The 22,753-nt window shown below is 37.4% G+C and overlaps 1 protein-coding gene across 1 annotated transcript in view; it reads left to right on the plus strand.

Annotated features, from left to right (window-relative positions):
• The window catches only part of polr3a (polymerase (RNA) III (DNA directed) polypeptide A), a 52,823-nt gene that overhangs the window by 8,437 nt on the left and 21,633 nt on the right, over positions 1–22,753 (plus strand). The window contains 13 exon segments of the mRNA XM_034708311.1: positions 21–162; positions 1,086–1,226; positions 1,375–1,444; positions 1,705–1,832; positions 5,038–5,089; positions 5,092–5,175; positions 9,104–9,272; positions 10,803–10,861; positions 10,864–10,944; positions 10,947–10,972; positions 12,833–12,944; positions 17,457–17,575; positions 17,993–18,130. Coding sequence (XP_034564202.1) covers positions 21–162; positions 1,086–1,226; positions 1,375–1,444; positions 1,705–1,832; positions 5,038–5,089; positions 5,092–5,175; positions 9,104–9,272; positions 10,803–10,861; positions 10,864–10,944; positions 10,947–10,972; positions 12,833–12,944; positions 17,457–17,575; positions 17,993–18,130 — 1,321 coding nt within the window.

Consider the following 22,753-nt stretch of genomic DNA (forward strand, 5'->3'; position numbering starts at 1 on the left):
CCCGCCCCTTTCCCTGTCAGGTTTTTAAAATATGGAAACCGTGAGAAGATGGCTCAGGAGCTGAGGTTCGGTGACGTGGTGGAAAGGCACCTGATCGACGGAGACATTGTTCTCTTCAATCGACAGCCTTCTCTGCACAAACTCAGCATCATGGCCCACATCGTAAGATTTGGTTTACGACTAAATGTCCTTTTTTGTATTCCATTCTGAATGTGTTCAAAACAAACAAGCTTAAAGGCCAAGGTTTCCTCGTTTTTAATACAACTTTTGATCTTGCAAGGTAGATGAAAAATTAATGTAAGAGCTAGAAAACGGCACATACCAGAGCAAAACTGTAGCGGACTGTAGGAGTTAACTTAGATTATCTGCCAACAAATAGCATTGACATCTGTACTACACTCTATCCCAGTAAACCCAACCATTCAAGTACATGAAGCAAGCTTTGATACTACAATCATTTAATCACTTTGATTATTTGGTTTTGTTTTATTTCTTTTCTTTTTTTTATAACTAGTAATTTTATTGAGTTTTCTTCTTTTTTTTTTAAACAAGAATAATGAACAACAAAGGCATAACAAATAAAATGGACTATGACAACATCAGATAAAATAAGAAAATATGTAATAAATGCAACAAAACTAAACCAAAAAATAATACTAATAAATAAAACATAAATAAAAAAATGTATTAAAATAGGTTGGAAGGAAACAGTGGGCATTTACATTTACATTTTCATTTACATTTATGTTTGCATTCACATATTAAGGGCAATTACCATACATTCTTCACAGGTAACGTTGCTTCCCCCAGCCTTAAAGTCACTGAAGCTGTCCCATTGTTCTCTAATCATTTCATTTCTGGAGTTTAATTTCCCCAACATCTTCTCACATGCAGCAATTCCTGTCATCTGCTCCCTCCACGTTTTCAGTTTAGGAGTTTGAGTCTCCTTCCAGAATCTTAGAATGTGTCTAGTACAGGTTATGAAGCCAGTTGTTAATATTCAAAATCTATATTTACTCAGCTGTGGCACCAAACTTCTTTTGTTCTATTTCTTTATGTATAAATGTTAATTTTTAAACCCACAGGCCAGAGTCAAACCACACAGAACATTCCGCTTCAACGAGTGTGTGTGCACCCCGTACAATGCCGACTTTGACGGGGACGAAATGAACCTCCATCTACCTCAGACTGAAGAGGCTAAAGCCGAAGCCCTCGTCCTGATGGGGGTGTGTACGATCACAATACTTGTGGTCAGAGCAATATTCACGCTGCTATCGGTGTTGTATGTTTCCATTGTGAAAAGGGTCCCTGGAGAAGAATTTGTTCTTGGAAAATTGTCGGCACTCAGACACAAATTGTTGTCTTTTCTTCCAGACAAAGGCTAATCTTGTCACTCCGAGAAATGGCGAACCTCTGATTGCTGCTATTCAGGACTTTCTGACAGGTTAGTGCTTTGACGTTTGGCTGCCAGTCACAGCATTACGTTTTTGTGCAATGTCAGAGCTCCTGGTGCTTTGGGTTACTGGAATTGTATTTCTTAGAACAGTAGTTACTTGTGTTGTATTATATGGACAAAAGATGACTAAGGGTGTGTAAACTGCTCATATAATGCTTCAATGAAACCAAACACAACATTTCTTTATTTTCTAAGAAAGTCCACTGTTGTTCATGTCAGTAATATTGAGTCATATCTCCACTCCCTAGGCGCCTACCTCTTGACCTTGAAGACACCTTCTTCGACCGATCAAAAAGCCTGTCAGATTGTGGCGTCCATCCTGGTGGGCAAAGATGAAAAAGTCAAAATCTCTCTGCCAGGTCCGGCTATCGTGAAGGTAAGGTTGAAAAAATCTTCAATACTGAGTTGCTTTTCGATACCAGGTGATTTTCAACAATGTAATTCAGTTTTAAAGGTGACATATCATGCAAAATTGACTTTTTAATGGTTCCCTTCCTGAAATATGTGTCCCTGGCATGTCTACAAACCCCCCGAAAATGAAAAAAATCCATTCTGCCCATGTTTTGATTCTCCACCTTTCTGTAATGTGTGCTGAAATGAGCCGTTTCAGTTTTCCCGTGTTTTCATACGTCACAACGACATCCGGTCTGTAACGGAAGTCAGTGCTCGGCGCTTGTTCAGCCCATAGACTGTATAAAATACAACTCAACTCCTCCTCCGTTTTCATTACCTGCACACATGTGTGCTAACAAGGAGCTTAGGAGGGAGGCATGCTAGTTGGTAGGCTGTCTTAATAAACACAAAGATCGGTTTACTCCCCACGTCTGCAGATTTGAAGATCTAGTGGAGGATTTTTATTTTCATGGAAAAGTGCTAGCGCTAGTTAGCATAGCCACATAGCTACATGTTCGTCGCTGTGTACCAAGACACACGTCGACATACTGACAATAAAACAACAAGAAACACTAAATCTGTGACCAATCGTTTAGAAAGGTCCTGCTGCAGGCGCCTCTCCGTCAGGATCAATTCTGGATCAAATTCAGGACAGCCGAGGCATCATCCACTTCCGGAGGGGGCGTGGTCAGAGAGCTCAGTCTCATTTAAAGGCACAGACACAGAAAACACCCTGTTCTGAGCAGGGCTGAAAAAGAGGGGTTTACAGGCATGCCAAATCTGATTTCAAAGTGTTTTTTTGAGCAATAAACTTTAAAGACATGTTTTGTGGACCTCTTAGACCAATATATTTAGATGAAAAAGAGCATAATATGTCACCTTTAAACTCAAAGATACTGCGAGCAGAGAGAGAGAGAGCAGGTGCATGACTTAAGTAGATCATTAACATTAATTGAAATTGGGTTGCTTTCAAATTTGAGGGCTTCCATGAACACAGTTGGGGTATTCTCATTAATGTATCTTTTTTCAATAACTGTAGATCCAGCTACAACTTTTGGAGTTATAAATAAATCGAAAAAAAACACACAAAATGATCTGATAAACAAACATCAAGCACAGTGACATTTGAAATATCAACACCTTTGGTAATGACTAGATCTAGAGTGTGTCCTCTATTATGCGTAGGCTCACTCACATGTTGAGAAAGATCAAATGTGTTAAGTAAAGAAGAAAGTTCCCTGGCATTCTTGTCACAGGCATTATCTACATGTACATTAAAATCCCCCGTAATAACAACACAGTCAAATTCAGTGCAAATGATTGAAAGCATCTCAGCAAAGTCATCCATAAAACTTGGGGAGTATTTCCGTGGCGGATGAGGATTTAATTTCCATTTTAAATTAGACATATTCAAAAGATGAGAATTCTCCAAACGTTTGCTTCTTAAAAAAACAAAACTCTCTCTTAAAAAAGCACAAACCACCTCCTCCTTTTCTGGAAGAGAAGACTGCCAGCTCTGTGAATGAAGACAAAGTAGAGAACCGGAGAGAAAAAATACTTTATTCTCAGATTGTTTTACAGTGATTGCACTCTGAACAACTGATACAGATGTCCACACCCCCACACACGTGCAGAATTTAGTTTCATTGCAGCCAAATCTGAGCTTCGTCCTATCCGGTAAGTGTAGGAGGAAAGATTTTTCAACGTTTATTTCCATCTATAAAGTTAGAATAAGCTGTAGAATCGTCCCCCGTTCCATCTTTAAATGTTTCTATACTCATCCTGATCAGCTTGGGGAGACAGTAATGCTGATTTGTTCCATGCTTGTAAGTTAAAAAATCCAGCACCATCTTAAACGTATGTTTGCATGTAAAAGTGTACTCCTAGCTAGAGCTGCCCAATATTGAAAGTTATGTTATCACTGTAACATTTTTCATATCAGTCAATAGCGATAATTATCACAATGAATATCAAATTGTAATTTAATTTAGATTTATAAGCAAATTTTTGGTCCTGAGTGAAAGTTAAAGATGGTTTGTTAGCTTGTATCTGGATTTAGTTTTCTGATAAGCTTATTGAATCCATCTTTTCTGACGGTGCTAACAGGAAGCAGGTCTTTTGTGTAAGATGAGATTTTTGTGAAATTTGAGTTTGTAGATTCTTATTGCATAATAGATATATATCAGTTGTATTATGTGTATCAGTTAATAGAGTATTGTTTTGAGTTGTGCACTCTTCTTTAAGATTACTAAGGATGACGGGGCAGAGAGATTTAGTTTCCCTCAGTGCAGTGAATGCATCACAGTTACTCAGTGTTGGACGGTGGACATTAAACGTGTTTCAAATGCTCAGCAGAAGTTGTCTCTGTGCTCTACCTTTACCCACATCCTGAAAGTATAGTTAATAATAATAATAATAATAATACTTTATTTATATAGCACTTTTCAATACAGGTAACAAAGTGCTTCACAGTGGGCAATAAAAACAAGAAGAAGTGTAAAGCAAATGGAGCAATAAAAAATATAATGAAATGAAAACTAAAAAGCATGCAATCTTATAAAACAGACCTCTAAAAACAGAGTTAAATTTAAATAAAATCCCACAATAAAGCTTTTCTGTAACAAGGGGTCTGGAGAGTTAACGAAGTCTGTTGAATTGAAAATGTAGTCTGATGACTCTGCTTTGAGCTGGTAGGTGTTGAGGTTTCTTCAGTGTCGCTCGTTTCAGCTGTGTTTACATTCCACTCAGAATGTCTTTAAGCCCCACCTACCTCTCACCCTGCGACATGATGGCCTGTTCAATGCTGTATTCTTCTTCTGTTTAGTGTTGGGGGACAAATAGTGTTTAGGGCTCATTAGCGCCCATTCCCTTTCCAGTGGTTGGGGGGTGTAATTACAGGTTTATTTTATATTGAACATTTGTTATATTTATATTGAGAAAAATAACATCGCTATAATTATCATTAAAGAAGTATGGCCCAGCCCTACTTCTACATTGTGTACAGAAATCAAAATACGAAAAATAACCAAATTTTGGGGGTCCCCATGACTTCCTCTTCTGTTCCCATGGTCTGGAACAGGTATTGATACATCCCTTCATGGAGGTTCTCAACTCTTTTGTGAGTTTGTGACAGTAATCTGTATTCATGACCTGCTGCTAATCTTCTTTTGTTTTTTTTCCTCCATCAGCCCATAGCTCTGTGGACGGGCAAACAGATCTTCAGCATGATCCTGAAGCCGAGTAAGACTGTCCTGTCAAAGCTAACCTGCGAACCAAAGGAAAACAGTACTGTGGGAAGGGAGAGGACCTTTGCCACAATGACTCATGTAAGTTCAGACTGGTTATATCGAGTGCTGTCAATGGGCTCATTTCAATGAATTAACCACAGGAAATAAAATGTCAAAAGTGAATGCACATTACTCACTCTGACACCACGTCACAGATCACACTGCAGCAGCTCACAAAGAGAGCCTGACCTGAATATAATACCTTTTCTTTTAGATTATTCTATTCATCAGATAGAACAATAGCTGTTTGATCTGTGATCATTTATTTGTTCTGCTCAAGGTCTCTTTCTTTTCCATACCTATCATGCCTACACACACACATACATCAAAACAAACAAGCATTCAGACACATGCTCAAGTACGTTTAAGGTGGACACCTATTCTGTTGAATATAACACTTCTCCTGTTGCTGTTTCAAAAGCTTGTGTAAAGTTCCTGCCTCATCAGAACCACGCGATCTTGATCTCTTTGATACATCATCAACAGCCACTATCCTCCTACACTGCTGAAACATAAAACAAAGCTGCGACGAAATAAGCGTTCTGCTGATAAAGGCTGTCAGGCTGTGTGGTGTGTGTGTGTTGGTGTGTGTGTGTGTGTGTGTGTGTGTGTGTGTGTGTGTGTGTGTGGTGTGTGTGTGTGTGTGTGTGTGGGTGTGTGTGTGTGTGTGTGTGTGTGTGTGTGTGTGGTGTGTGTGTGTGTGTGTGTGTGTTGGGGGGGGGGCACAAACAGGCAAGCTGGCAAACCAGATTAATGTTGTTTGTGAATTAATGCTTGATGAGATTAATAAGAGAATGTGATTAATGTGTGGATGTTAGAAATAGCCATACTGATGTAAGTTTCTCACATCATTGACATGCTCAATTAAATGTGAGTAATTCATCAAAAAGCCTTTAGATTAATAAGGTTATTTTTCAATGACTTGACAGTTGCCATTATTTCACATCATAAATAAAATTTAAAAATGGAAAAGTCAAAGAAATTCACATCAAAACCGAATAATCATTTTATTGAGGCATTTATTTACTTTTTTTTGCTTCTTTTTTCTTTTTTTAATGTTTTTTTTTTTTTAGGGGCATTTGCCTTTATTGATAGGATAAATGAACTTGGTATCCTTGGCGTCGCTCATCTGTTTCTGAAGCCCTGTTTTAAAAGCCGATCGACGGTGGGTGCCATATTGGAAACGCTGAACTCAACCTGACGTCTGTCAGGCTAGTGTTAAGCATTTTCTGAAAGCATACCTCAAACCCTTAAATTCTTGTGACAGCACACACAAACCCAAAACTACACACAGGTACAAAAGGCAAAGTTCCTTCAGCCTGAAACTCTTCATTCTAAATGAAGTTCTTCAGTCAGTATGGTATTTTTTGTATTAATGATACACAAACAACATGCCAACTGTTATACACAGAGATCGCTGAGGCTTTGTCCTTATGTACTTGTTCAGTGTCAGTGTTATTATGTGCACTGTCTTTGTCCCCCTATTGTTCCATCATAGTTCCAAATACAGACAACTATAAATGCCTGTCCACGTCTAGTTCTTCTCCATCCTCTTCCTCCTCTTCTCTCTCCACATCTCTGCCTCTCTCTTCTATTGTTGGCAACTTGGCATTCGTTGCTCCGAAGCCATACTGCTTTTGTTGTCCCCAGTGGCTGCATCTGTTTGGCTCTGGGAGATGTTTTCGTTGTCTTGAAGGCTAGCATGTGTGGGTTTGTGTGGGCATCTGTGGAGGTGCCTTTGCATTAAAATACACAGAAGTTGTTGAAAAGTTGTGAGTTGGGGTATATTAAAGTGAGGCTCACATTTATTATGTGCAGGAGTTTTCCATATTTCAGAAGAAGTTGTGCATGACAACCAGTTCATTTCACTCATGGTTATTCTGGTCTAAACACTTAAGCTTTATCACCTTGTTCACCTGCAAATATGTACACTACACACACACACACACACACACACACACCAACACACACACCACACACACACACACACACACACACACACACACACACCACACACACACACACATCAAGTATGATGGCTTGTATGTGCATAATATAAGTAGTAATAATTGCAAATCCGTAAAAATCGATACTAATAAGGGTGGATTCAACATAATTCTATGGGGATACTATTTTTAAACAGTAGAAGGCGCTATCTGCATTGTACTCCACTATTTCAACATCATTAAGTCTCTTGCGCTGCTCTCTCGTCACTCGCTGAGTGGAGGTGTTTTAAGTTTAAAGTTCTTTTAATGGTTAACGAAAACTGATGATTAACATTTCCAAAGATCAATCACGGAAAATACTTGAAATTTACATCCCTCATTTAAAGAGATTTACCTTATTTGTTTTAATATTTGATACTTTGATTTGGGAATTGTTCACTTTCCATGTCTGTAATTGTTCTGAAATTTTCCAACAAGGTATTTTTGTACGGTGATTTTAGTTTTTTTGCTAGTTGCTGAAAATAGTTTGGAGAGGTTTATTTGGGTTACAACACACCTTAAAAATGAGAAAGGATGACTTTGTTACAAAGAAATGTAAGCGAAAAAAATATATATTGCAAGTGTCCATATCTGAGAACTAAAATAAAATAATAGTTATTTCAATTTTGAGTCCAGTTTTCTTTAGAATCGTGAGTGAATCGTATCGTGAACCAAAAATCGAGATTTGAATTGAATCGTGAGTTGAATGTATCCATACATCCCTAAATAAGTGTATGTATGGGCGTATATTCCTCCTAGCATGGAAACACACACACAAGTTCACACACTGACAGACACTTGCATCAACACACACATTGATTTACATTTCATCAATCAACTCGGGGGCAAAACCACAACAGATATAATCTTAAGACACTTTAAAAACAGACCAGGTCTAGACGGGCAGAACCAGACTCATGTTATACAGCCATCTGCCGCGACTGATGACTGCTGTGCTGGACTGTGGTGCTCCAAAATACAGCAGCAAACCCCCAACGGTCACTGCTTGTTCTGGTGGAGTTTGAAAGTTGATCTGGAAGTTGGAAGAGTCGGGATCAGTTACTCTTTTGATTAATGGAAAATGATCAGCTATTTTTTTTCAGGATTGATACATTTTTTTGGTCATCTTTGTTGCATTTGTGGAGTTGCAGGTTCAAGTTTGAATGTTTGAAAGGTTTGTTGCTTTCTTTGTCGTTTGTGGAAGTAAAAGAAAGTTTGTTTGTTGGTTGGACAGAAAAAAACAATTCAGAGATGTTTTTTTAGAGCTGTATGAAATTGAGACATATTTCTGAATTCATTGAACCTTTAACAGGAAGAACATTTTCAAGAACAGATAATTCATCAATGAATAGAGACACTGGTTTCTGTGGTATTGAAAGAAATGTCTCGTTCTTGTCTGATATTTTGTTGTAGTATTCATTTATGATGCCCATAATTGTTTTTTTATTGGTGTTAAAGTCTGGACTGCAGGCAGGGCCAGTTAAGCACCTGAACTCTTCTATTACATAGCCATGCTGTTGAGATAGATGCAGAAGTGATGAGGCAGTGTCCATGCTGAAATATGCAGGATCCCACCTAAAACTGGCATCGTGTGTATGCAGCATATGTTCCTCCAAAACTGGATATATAGTTTGACATTGATGGTCCTCCTCCACCCTCACTCACTCACTCACTCACTCACTCACTCACTCACTCACTCACTCACTCTCACACACACACACACACACACAGCACACCACACACAGCACACCACACACACACACACACACACACATACACACACACACACTCTCACACACTCTCACACATTCAGCTTATCATGTTTGATCGGGCATGCCAATATCTGCTTGATCAAATCCGACCATCTAACCACTTTTACACACTCTCCCAGCATGTCTCAAAGGCACCCTGCTTAGTTTTACTCATACTAGTCACGTTTCTGTCCCTGTACCTAATGGCCTCAATTCTTGTTACATTCCCAGTTGTGGTGATTCACAACAGCGAGCTGATGTGTGGCAGTCTGGACAAAGGCACCTTGGGATCAGGCTCCAAGAACAACATCTTCTACATCTTGCTGAGGGACTGGGGACAGCTGGAGGCCGCCAACGCCATGTCTCGTCTGGCAAGACTTGCTCCAGTCTTCCTCTGTAGGTGTTCTCCTGGGTTTTAATACAACTAGGATTTTTATTAGTATTGTTTTCTAATATTTGTATTGGGTTAACATATTGCATGCATCCAACACAGAGTACATGTTACCCAGTTTTATATTAATAACTCATGAATATATACATACATGTCAACCCCCCTTCCCCTAACCCCCACATCACTCAGAATATGATAAATGATTGAAATAAACAAATGAATGAAAAACTAAAGAATATAGAAATGATAATAACTGTCATTTTTATTATTGTTATTGTGTAATAAATATAATAAATTGATAATTGCAAAATAGTAGTAATAATAATTAAGATAATTATAAAACGATAATAGTAGTAATAATGATTATTATAAAATATTATAATAAAAATAATACAGATAATTATAAATAATAAATTATGATAATTATAAATATGCTAATAATAATTATAAAGTAATAATAATAAATTACATGTCATAGTAATTTGAAATAACTTAAATACATAGATAAAAAATAAATAAGCTATAAACAGAAGTAGTCCATTGCTCTATGAAAACAGTCAGGTATTTAAGGTTAGTCTTCCATACTAATAATAATAATAATAATAATAATACATTTTATTTATAACACATTTCGTTTCAAGAAATCTCAAAGTGCTACAGGCAAAAAAGGAGGGAACAAACTTGAACATTTCTTAAGTTAAAAGCCTCTTTAAAGAGGAAGGTCTTTAAATGTTTCTTTTAAAGCATCCAAAGTCTGTGGGGTCCTGAGGTGGATGGGCAGGGAGTTCCACAGACGTGTGCAGCAGAAGGAATATAATTAATTATGGTCATAATAGGACCCGAGCTGTTGTTTAAATGATCAGAGCAACCTCTTTTACTGTATTTATTTTTTTGTAAATAAATGAAGGACTTTAAGTCAAGACATTGAAAATGGAGGTTATTCTTCTTGTGAAGTAAATCCCCCCTTGGGCGTTACTGGAGAGGCAAAAGCAATAATATTTCTCTCCCTAGCAGGAAAAATGAGAAAAACAATACGAACCAAGCTTTGCAGGAGAGAAAATGTGTGCGTGGTTAGGGCCGGAGCATCGGTTACATGTGTCATCTGTGTAAACAGTTTAAGTCTAACTTTGATACAGTTTTAACCACATAGGACATATCTTTTCAGAGTCAGACTAGCACAAGAAGAAGTTGTGTTGACTCTGTCCAGGGCCCTCTGCCACCACTAAGTATGGTGATACCGAGTATTCCTAATTACTAAAGGAGGTGATAATGAAACAATTAACTTCACCAGGGCTGAACTGCTCCCGCAGGCTTCGGGTGAAATAGACTGGTGTTAATGAGGGAGTCAGGTGATAGATGAAGAAACTTAGGAAACTTCTGGCGTGGAAAGAAGCAAACAAAGAAAAGCTGTATTTTGCAATGCATGGAAAATTAGGTTGTCACTCAATTTTGGTGTGGAAATTAAGAAAAGTGCTGCACAGAAAAAGTAGATTAAATATTTTTGTCAATGATATGTTTATTTTCACTCTAAACTTTCAGCCACCGGGGCTTTTCTATTGGAATTGGTGATGTGACACCTGGCCAGGGCCTGCTGCAGGCCAACATGACCTGCTGGACGACGGTTACAAGAAGTGTGACGAATACATCGAAGCCTTAAAGACAGGCAAGCTGCAGCAGCAACCTGCTGCACGGCAGAGGAAACTCTGGAGGTGAGTGTGACAACATTTATTCATACACAGAAAAGAAACCTGTTCATCCCTGTTCATTTACAGACATAAACAGGATCCTCTTTGATACTCATTTATCAGCCACTTAGATGACACACTACTTCAGTCTTTAATTTCGAATTTGTAGAAAACAGCCTTTTTTTTTTTTACTACTATAGGACATTCCTTCTAGCAGTGACTCATCAGTTGTGTGACAGACTGTTGCTTCTATTGAAATTCATAAGCGGTCAAGAGCTGTTATTTGAAGTATTGGTTTCAGTCAAAGAAGTTGTGAATGACTCGGCTTTTGAATTGGACGAGTATTTTAGAGAGGTTTCAGGTTTCTATTCAACAGCAGGCTGGTATTTGAAATGCTGACACAACAAAACATCTCAAGTAGACAAAACACAGAGTGGATTTTTAACCACTGAACAGCTTTTTTCTTTTATAACCAAACTTGAGATATCTTAAAAATGTCAAGTATCCTGTGTGTTCATATAAAAACCAAACATTTTCTACCTTCATTGGATTTCCTGTATTAAATATCTAGCGCTAATAATAATAATAATAATAATACATTTGATTGAAAGGCCCCTTTCTCAGCACTAAAGGTCACCGTACAGGACAGAGTTTAAAAAAAGAACAATATAGAAATTAGGCTAATGAAATCTGGTAGCTGTACTGTTCACCTATTTCACCATATCTCAGTTAATGTACTGAGGTTTGGGGAAACACCTATAAAAGCTTACTACAACTGCTGTCAGTACTACAGAAAAGAGCCATCAGAATAGTTCACAATGTTGATTTCCATGTGTGGGAGTGCTCTAGTATAATGCCAGATAATAGTGAATAAAGGGGTAGGATTACTGCTTGCTAATGGAACTGATGATTTGGTTTCTTTTGTATAACTTTTTCTTCTTTTCTACTTGAATGTTTTTTTTTCTATTTCACTTTTATATGTTCGAAATAAAAACATCAAATCAAATCAAATCGACGAGGCATGATACAAACTAAATAAAGATAAAAATGAACAGGATAAGATACAGTGCAGTGGAGAGGTGTAATTACAGTGAATATGACAGTTTAAAAATGATGTGATTTGAAAATGGAAAGAGAGTTGATATTACTGATGTATTGTGGGACTTTTAAAAGAGATTTTCTGACATTCAACAGATGCTTCCTTCAGAAAGGTTCGTGAATGAGACCCAGATTGTTTTTTTCTTCCACATCCTCCAAAAGCACTCGTACAAGAAAACATACAACATGTTCAGCCTCTTGCTTTGAAAGTTGAAGGGGTGCAAGTGCAAGATTTTCTTGACTGTAGGACTATAACCCCACTGTGCAGCACTCAAAACCTTTATTGAAAATACAAGGGACTTTGATATGAGTACTTGTCCTTGGCATTTAAGCTGCACAGGAGAAGAAAATGTATTATGCTAGTTCAGAAGAATTACTTGAGGGTCTCCAAGTGTATGATTACCTACTTACTTTGCGGCACAGTAACCTTAAGTAAAGAGGTTTAAAGAAGTACTTATCCTTGGCATTTAAGCACTAAACGTTAAGAAATGTATTGACTTCTTGTGAAAGTATGCCGCAATATTCCACAGGTGTAATTTTACAAAGTTTGGGAAGTGTATGGAAACATATCTCTGTTCAAAGTAATTGAGAAGGACTCGTTCAAGGTGGTTGTGTTTTATACCTCTCTGTTAATTTGACTTATTATTTTCACTATATTATGTCTTCATGGTTTTATCAATCTAATTTTTATATTGTTGTTCTTTTAAACTCTACCTTGTTAGTTGAATGTAGTGAAAGATGTAAATAAGATGTTTTATTATTATTATTTGTGTGTTTGGTCACCAGGCTCTCATCCTTAGAGAGCTATCCGTCATCAGAGACAGAGCAGGTAGCGCCTGCCTACGTGAACTGGACAAGAGCAACAGCCCTCTGATCATGGCTCTCTGCGGCTCTAAAGGTAAGGAAGTGTCACTGATGATTGCAATGATCTATTTCTTATACGTGTTTTATGATATCTTTTAAAATATGCTCACAATGTATTTATTATTATTATTATTATTATTGCTTTATTATTCACACATTAACACAAATATAAGATAATTACAATACTTCTCAACTGCTAAAACACATTTCTTGACATCCACCACGCTTTTCTCAACACTATAAGAACAAAACCAAAATTTTCAAACTACATTCACTAAACCTCCGACTCTTCCTGCAAAACCAAACAATTTTTCAGATCATACCCCAAGTCAATAAGAATTAAAAACAATACTGAGCAGTCATTACACACTACATCAAGAAACTGAAAACACAATGCTCAGGACATGAAGCTGTAGAAATAATGTTTATTGTTCTGAAAATGAATTTTGCAAAAATAAATAAAAAAATCTTTGAATTTAGCACTTTTATACAGTAAAAATACTAAAAACACATATAAATGAGAAGAACACGGTCTATTACAGTAGCTCAGATTTCATCAGAAGATACTGTTCTGTTGTCTTTCTCGATTTCACTCCCCTCCTCTTCCTCCTCCTCCTCGACCACCTCTGACACGCACTCTTCCTCTACCTCTCAGATTAGTTCTGTCCATTGTACAACCTTCAACAACCAGTGCTCTCTGAACTGGCTTATGCTGGTTTCCTCACATCATTAGACACAAGTGTGATCCGTTTTGAGTGGTTGTGTTTAAGCTGTGACACCTGTGCTTCAAATATGTTGAACCTTTGCTCTCTGTGCTTACCATTATGCAACACAAGTGCATCACAGTGCAACATGTGTTTTAGTGAGTGAGAATGTGTTTGCACGTTGTGTCTAACAGGTGAAAAGTGCTTATGGTTTTGACAAAAGAGTGACTGATTAAATACATGGGTTCAGGTCGCCAAATTTTGGTTCAGACAATAGGGTTTACTGTTTTAGCAAATGAGAAATACTGTAATACAATTTAAAAGCGTGTGTGTGTGGGTGGAAGAAACCAATAAATGGCTTATGAAATAACCACACCAAGGAAAAGAAAACATTTTTATGATTTAAAAAAATACCTTCAAAATGATAATAAATAAATAATAACTAATACAAAGAATAACATCGCAATTTCTTGTAAGAAAGTTACAGTTTCAATATGTATACTTTATGTTTTTGACAGCGAGAGTTTGTGTCTGGTTTGTACACAATCAGTGACATAGATGGATGAATATTGATATTCAACTGAAAATTGACAAAGGGGTGTTTAATGCAAAGGAGGATGGAAATTTCTAGCCTGGCGAGTTGGATCATTATGACATTGAGAATTACTGTAAAGGAAGTTATCTTTAACACATAAGGTAAGTCTGAGTTATAATATCTGACAGGTTTGAACAGTGTTGATGTCAAAAATATTAAAATACTGTAATTTTATAAAAAGAGGTGCACTTGGAATCTGGAAGATCCAATCCAATTAGTCCAATTAGTAAGAGATAAAAAGAAAGAATGCATCAGAAATGCAGATCAAAGACATATTTTCATCAATATGTGTCCCAATCTAATGTTAATAACAAGCTACAGATACCTTATTACACACGAGAGAATATGTGTTTTTGTGTAACTGAGTATAACATAGGGTGAACCTTACTTTGCAATCTAACCACACAATCGATACATACAAACCTGTTCCCACTTTCTGCTCCATATTTCTTTGTCCTGTTCTTACACCAGGAAGAAAAATGTTCTCTGGATGCCCCCTCTGCTAACCCTGTCAATCACTCTTAACCCAGCCGCCTCCTGTCAGTAATAATAATTAGTATTTTAAGTATGAAATCCTCTGAATTAAATCTTTAGCTCCAAAATGAGAGGTCACTTGTGGCTCACTGAGAGCAAAATGCCGGAGGCAGAGCACAGAGTTAGTCTTCATTTGAGCTAAAGGTTTTAATAATCAACTAACAGGGAGAGAGTTGGTAGAGAAGAGTCCTTCAGAGCTGCAGCTCTGCATAATGAATAATTCCATTCTGTCAGTTTGTCGAAAATCAGTACAAGTCAACATCAGAGTGCATGATGCAATAGCTATCGCCGGTTCAATTTCTGGATGGTCAACCATTTCCTGCATGTCTTCCCCCACTCTCTACTCCCCACATTTCCTGTCTCTCATCAGCTGTCCTATAAAATAAAGGCAAAAAGGCCCAAAATATAACTTATACAAAATCTATTCTAGTATGTCATTATAGAACAACTTCTCACTCCTTCATGCTGGTTACAGATACTTCTACAAACTTTCTCTGGTCAGATTTCTTCTCAAAAGATGACAAACTATCTGCCTCTAAAAGGTCTGCCTTACTCTTAGACTTAAATTAGTCTTTATACATCTAGGGTATGAGGTTTTTTTTTGTCTATACAACATTGAAAGTGGGAACAACAACGCAGGAGCTCAAAAGATTCCCATGTTTGGACAGCTTGTAAGGACATTGTGACTTTTTTAACAGCCTCTGAGCAGCAGGATAGGACATCAGAAAACGCTACATCAGACAACACTGAGCTACAGATCACAACAGGGACACTGATTCCTAATTAAATGTATTTTGGGTACATTGGGTACTTTGGGAGCTTTGGGTTTATGGCCTGCGTCAAATCTCTGCAGAGCTCTTTTGGTGAACAGTAGGAGTTGGAGAATTGATAGAAGTTTCTTTCTAGTGGACTTGTCTGTGGTGCAGAGCACATTCAGTGAACATGGCCTTAGTGAATAACACAAGGTATAAGCTTGCAGGAAAATAACATTGTGGAATATATTTCATGAGCAAAATAGTTTCCTTTGTAAGCATTGAGCAGACAGTGTGGCCCTGGCTTGAATTGAATTGAAGCTCTTGGAGGTTGCAAAACAACAACCACATAAGAACAAAAGCCTGATTACATATTCATGTAGAACTTGTCAAAGACAAATAATATCCATGTAGTAAGCATAGCTAGACACCAAGCAAAAGATGTTTTATGGAGAGAAAAAACACTTTTTTTGCTTCAGTCTGGGGAGAAAACAAACTGGAGAAAAGAGGAGTTTTTGTCAGGGCTACGAATCATTAAAACAGTTTAATCTAAGGCAGCCGGATTGAAAACATCCTCTTCATTCAACAACAGCAGATAATGAGGGAAGAAGAAACATTTGTGACTGTCACATAAGTGTAAATAGTTTTGTTATGATTTTAATCAACGAAACCAAACAGCCTTCATGTCTTTTATATTTCTGAGTGGAAAAACGTAACTGTAAACAAACATTGAATATCATATAATGCCACGGAGTGACTGAGTGCTCCTGGCATTGACTAAGAAATTTTCAAGTCAAAAACTAAATTATAATTGACATTTGATTGTGTCAAATTTTCAAGTCAAGAACAACATATAATTGACGTTTGATTCGTTTTGTTTTACTTTTATTTTTTTATTTACTTATTTGTTTTTCCTATATCGCCCCCTTTCAATTTATTTCAATCACTCCAAGATTATTATTATTATTATTATTCTCTCTTCTTCTTCTTCTTCTTCTTCTTCTTCTTCTTCTCCTTCTTCTTCTACTTCTTCGTCTTCTTCTTCTTCTTCTTCTCTCTTCTCTTCTTCTTCTTCTTCTTCTTCTTCTTCTTCTTCTTCTTCTTTCTTCGTTATTCTTCTTCTTTATTCTTCTTCTCTTCTTCTTCTTCTTCTTCTTCTTCTCTTCTTCTTCTTCTTCTTCTTCTTCTTCTTCTTCTTCTTCTTCTTTTCTTCTTCTTCTTCTTCTTCTTCTTCTTCTTTTCTCTTCTTCTTTCTTCTTCTTCTTCTGCTTCTTCTCTTCTTCTTCTTTCTTCTTCTTCTTCTTCTTCTTCTTTCTTCTTCTTCTTCACACAAATCTGTATCCAGAAGAACAAAAGTATCAGCCAAACTTTAAAACAGTGTTTATCAATGAATATGACTCAAGGTCAGAGGCCTTGGCTTGAGCACTATAACACCATCCCAGAGGTGAATGTCATTGCTAGATGATAGGCGATTGGTTGCAAGGTTGATCTATAATTCATGAAACACAGGAAATGTTTAATCCTGACATTTGATGGACAGAAAAAGTGAAAGCTCAGTTCTGTTGATATGTTTACATCTAAAAAAGGGATTAGAATTAGTTTGTTTTCAAAGAGCTAATCTATCAGTCAGTTTTATTGGCACCTAAAAAATTTGATTTGGGGAAAAAATATTTAAGTACGGGATCAATCTTAAGATTCTGTTTGACTGTTGCCAATTACCTTGTATACTCACAGGGGCCGAGCACTGCATTCAGACCTTATTTGAAGAGTTTTAGCTGGTTACAAACAACATCATTAGCCGTATTGTGACATTTCTAACTCAAAATCAAAGTTGCACTCCATTGCTTTTTTTCCAATTACTTGATGCTTTAGCTGTGCTATTGTTGAAGGACCTTGTTTACACTTAAACAACAGTACATTTGGATTTTCTGACCCTGTATATCTTTTGTGTCTGCCTACAGGATCCTTTATTAATATCTCTCAGATGATTGCATGTGTGGGCCAGCAGGCCATAAGTGGCTCTCGAGTGCCTGATGGTTTTGAGAATCGCTCCCTGCCTCACTTTGAAAAACACTCGAAGGTGAGTATCCACCATATTCATTTGAGAACAATTTTGTGTAGTTCAAAGAGATCATTCATTTCATTATTTTTACTGGATTCTTTGTCTTCTATTTTATGTTATAATTAGTTTTTTCATACCCGAGTCTGAATAAACTGTGATGTGTGGCACTCAGGTCTCACACAGATTCGCACCTTTCAAGTGCACTTCCTCGTGAAATAACCTTTAATTGGCTGAATCAAAAGGCATCAATGAAGTCTTATCACATTTTTCTTCCATTCATTTTTCTGTTACTGTGAGAATCATTTAGAGGAAAAATGATGAAAGAACATCGATGGGATTAAACCACAAAGACTGGATGACGGCAAACATACCTGCAAGCAAGTTCTGTGTCTTCATTTTTCTGATGGCTTTTTCTTAATGATCGAATTTCAACAGCTGCCCGCTGCTAAAGGCTTTGTGGCCGACAGCTTCTATGATGGCCTGACACCAACAGAGTTCTTCTTTCACACCATGGCTGGTCGGGAGGGTCTGGTGGACACTGCTGTGAAAACTGCCGAGACCGGATACATGCAGGTAATGCCTGAGGCTATTTTCACTGCTATTTATGGATATCATGTTGATGTCACATTGAGAATGGAGGCGTATGTCCCCTTCCAGTATACTCTGAAGAAGCTTTTTTCCATTGCAGCTGAACACATTGGCCACGGTTACATGATGTTTTTAATTCAGAATTAATTATTCAGGATTAAATAATTCGGAATTTAAGTATTCTCCTTCACGTTTACATGGACATAGTAATTCCGAATTGAGTTTTACATGGAAAACACGTTTAATTTTCTTTATTCAATTCCGCTTAATTTCTGGGGGTTGGGAAGGGTTCTGATTGGACAGGGGTGGGCATGACATATTTACATCTACCGGAAGAGGACTCCAGTTCCTGCTTCTTTTATTTTTGGTTACAACAAGGAAGACCACACAATAAGTACAATTAGACACTCCAATTAGATCCTACAGCTTTAAAAAGGTCCACATTTTGATGCTTCGTCCATCAACTATTTTCACGATATCCATTTCTTCTAAGGCTCCTATTAAATAAATAGTCTCGTCTCGAGTCCAATGCTTGCTTCTGGCGGCCATCCTGGAATATGTACCCACCAGCGCGGAATATGTGCGTCATTGCGACAGGACAAGGGAACGAGCATGCGCAGAACAACCGGAATGAAGCCACTTGCTTCGGATTTAAGTTTAATTCGGAGTGGTCACTTTCATTCGGAATTAGGTGTTTACATGGTCATTTTAAATCTTTTTAAAGAGGATTTAATTTTTATTCTGAATTAAAGAGGAATTAAAAGTCTCATGTTAACGTAGCCAATGTGAATTTCTCAAAGCTTTCATATGAAGTCGAATTCAAACGGCAACTATTCTTTTGATGAAAATGTTCTTTGTTGAGGGTGTCAAGGTGTTGGATCAACAATTACATCTATTCTCCATCACAGCAGTTTATTTTATATTTATTTTACTCAATTTGTTTCACAATTCAAGAATTCCACAACAGTTGCCTGAAGGCCTTGGCATTTCCTTTATAAGACTGAAGGCATGTCATGTAGCAAACACTCACCATTCACACTGTATAAGTCAAAATGACATAACTCTGTTTTGTTATATGAACACTATCAGCTGTGCAGTGGGATGTTTTCTTTATTCTGCCTTTGCACTTTATGAATAGAAAAACGAGACAGCTGTTTTAATCAATAAATAAATCAGTATCATGCCCTTCACTTGAAGCGTGTATTCAATGTTCAATGAACAGAATGATTACAAGGGCCATGTATATCTTCTTCATATACCAACACAGTCATCTCCTCTCCATCTATCAAACCATGCTCTGTGAGACCACTAGATTACATCTCATTATAAATAGCATTTGCCAGCTTTGCAACTTACATTTAATCAGCCACTTTCTGTCACAATGTCAGGTTTTCTACATCAGTCTGATTTTCTCTTTAGCAAAGTACGCAACACCTAAACATAGAATGCAATCACTTTGCCAGATGGAGAGTTTGCTGTCTTGTGTTGGATTGTACTTTACATGCGGTAACCAGTGCTTTGTTGTTCACTGACGCAGGTTTCATAAATTGATGTGCCTGCTTGCGTATTCACAAAGATTTTATGTGAAAAAAATAGTGCAGTTTATTAACTTGACTAGGGTGTAATGTCTAAAAGTGTCATCTTAATATATCGGGTCTCATATAGTAGGCTGCCAATGTTTTCAGACAAAAAAATACACTGGTGTTTTGGTTTAACTTGTTACCGTGTTAACTGGCGACTTTTAGCTACTCAACTCATCAGAGAGACAGAAAACAACAGCAATTGTAAAATTATAAAAGCAGGATTATAAATAAAATACTTAAAAATGAAATAAAATCAATACAGTACAATTAATACAATAAGTAATAGTGGAAAGAAAAGTTAGAAATAAGGTAGGTTAACAAGATCAGGTGAATACAAGAAATAAATAGATAAATAAATAAGATAAATAAATGTTAAACCAATGATTCAAATAATAATGGTTAAAATAATAATAATAGAAATAATAATACTGAGGTTGACGTACTTGCAGAAAAACTATACGCAGCTGTCGTCAGGAATGTCTCTTTGTTAATTTTTTTCATTGTATTTTGAAAATATGTTGATAAAATACGTCTTCAAAGTCTTCATTGTGCAAACGTGATCAATACTGCTCCACATTTGCTGTAACTGGGACAACCACAGATGCATTCGGCCAACAGTCACCAGTTAACAGGGTCACCATTACAACCAAAACACCAGTCTCTCCTCCACTGTAAATCCAGGAGTTAGACAGCCTTCGTCAACTGTCTTGTTTCTAGAGATTCAGCTGTTTAATAATCCAAACATGACTCATGAACCAAGTAGAACTGTGCCTGTGCCATCTGATCCCACAGTCATGCTCTTCTGTACTTCTTTACTTTTTAATCATGTTGCTGATCTGGACGTGTCTAGATGTGCACCTTCGTGCCCTGGTGTACAGTCCATCATCCAACAGCACAGCTCTGTTTGCCTGTTTTAACAAGGATGGAGCTGAGCAGAGGTTGTCACCTGTCACCAGCAGTGGAATTTATTATCCTTAAGAATCTGGCAAACTCTTTGAAGGTCCACAAGCACAAACCAAATTCCTCTACTCCTGTTCAATGAATTCTATTCAAGTAAAAAACTCAGCAGAACTCAAAATATTTTCTCCCATTTTATAAGCTTTACTAAGAAACTGTCTTTTATAATTGATCCATTTAAGGATTTGTCTGAAAAGTGCTGGGAATTTCTGAAGGTTGAATATCAGAGGTTGAGGCAGACTTGTGAAACTGCTCATATTGTCGAGCCAACAATCAAAGCTTTCCCCAAAAAAGAAGAAATTGCTCACGTCTGAAAAGCTGGAATGGGTCAGTGTTTGCCATTGAACTTTGATTTATTAGCTGAAGTGTATCAGAAGTGAATAGTCTTTGTGATTTATTTCATTTACTCATCATTTTGGCTTTATGTGGAGGAGTGTGAAATTAAATACAGAAGAGTCTAAATTAGGGTTGTTTAGTCAACTGAATGATTAAACGTAATTGACTTTGCTAGTTGGAGCCAGAATCACCATATGGTTGAACAAGCTATCAATATTTGTAACATTGTTGGCCTGAATTCCTGTAATACGTTATGTCTAAGTTGTAGAGATATACCGATAAGGTTTTTTCAGGGCCGATATCGATACCGATTATTAGTAGTCAGGGAGGACGATAACCGATATTTGGAGATGATATTAATTCGCAGTAAAAGGGGAAATATTTGCGTCAAAATTTTAAATAATAAAACTCCAACACTTAACTTTTTTTAAATGCCTTTAAGCATATGTACGACCCGAGCACTCACTCAGTTTAGGTGTATGCTCTACTTGAAGTTACCTATTGGTGCGGCTGCATCAGAGCCAAAATAACCCAGTTTTAAATTGATCTCTTATCTGCCGTCAGATTTTTAAAAAAGGCCGATGCCGATATGGGTCAAAATGCCGAATATCGGCACCGGTAATCGCCCCGGCTGAAAATCTGTCTATTCCTACTAAGTTGTAGTTTAGCTGCCCTCCACTAGCTGGGGCTGTTGCTCTGGTTAATGGCTAAACACAACCCTGATGTAAACAAGCACAGACAACAGATGGTATTTCGTAGCACTGTGCAGTTTGACCTCTCAACCATGTGTGATCAGAACATACATGTGAACGTTAACCTGTAAGGATGACCTGGTGGTGCTAGCTCTACTAACATTTGGTAAGCCACCTGCGATCCCATGATCAGTGGTGTTAAATATTTTGTGCTCAACTCTGACTGTTCTGAGTGTTTTTTCACCTCACTCTCGGTTAGAAACTCTTTCAATTATGTACTTTGGAACATTCCTAGTCTGAACACAGAAAACTTAACAGGGTTGTATCTCAGATCTCCTTTCAAACACTATATACAGTCATGGCCAAAAGTTTTGAGAATGACACAAATATTAAATTTTCACAAAGTCTGCTGCTTCAGGGTTTTTAGGTGTTTTTGTCAGATGTTTCTATGGTATAATGAAATACAAGTAGAAGCATTTCATAAGTATCAAAAGCTTTTATTGAGAATAACACAGAATTCATGCAATAAGTCAATATTTGCAGTGTTGACCCATCTTTTTCAAGACCTCTGCAATTCTCTTCTGCTGTCAATCAACTTCTGGACCAAATCCTGACTGATGGCAGTCTATTCTTGCATAATCAATGCTTGGAGTTTGTCAGAATTTGTGGGTTTTTGATTGTCCACCCGCCTCTTGAGGATTGACCACAAGTTCTCAATGGGATTAAGATCTGGGGAGTTTCCTGGCCAAGGGCCCAAAATCTTAATGTTTTGTTCCCTGAGCCATTTTGTTATGACTTTTGCTTTATGGCAAGGTGCTCCATCATGCTGGAAAAGGCATTCTTCGTCACCAAACTGCCCTTGGATGGTTGGTAGAAGTTGCTCTCGGAGGACGTTCTGGTACCATTCTTTATTCATGGCTGTGTTTTTAGGCAAGATTGTGAGAGAGCCCACTCCCTTGACCGAAAAGCAACCCCACACATGAATGGTCTCAGGATGCTTCACTGTTGGCAAGAGACAGGACTGATGGTAGCGCTCACCT

Source organism: Notolabrus celidotus, chromosome 18 (assembly GCF_009762535.1).
Source record: "Notolabrus celidotus isolate fNotCel1 chromosome 18, fNotCel1.pri, whole genome shotgun sequence".
In the NCBI taxonomy this organism is placed as follows: domain Eukaryota; kingdom Metazoa; phylum Chordata; class Actinopteri; order Labriformes; family Labridae; genus Notolabrus; species Notolabrus celidotus.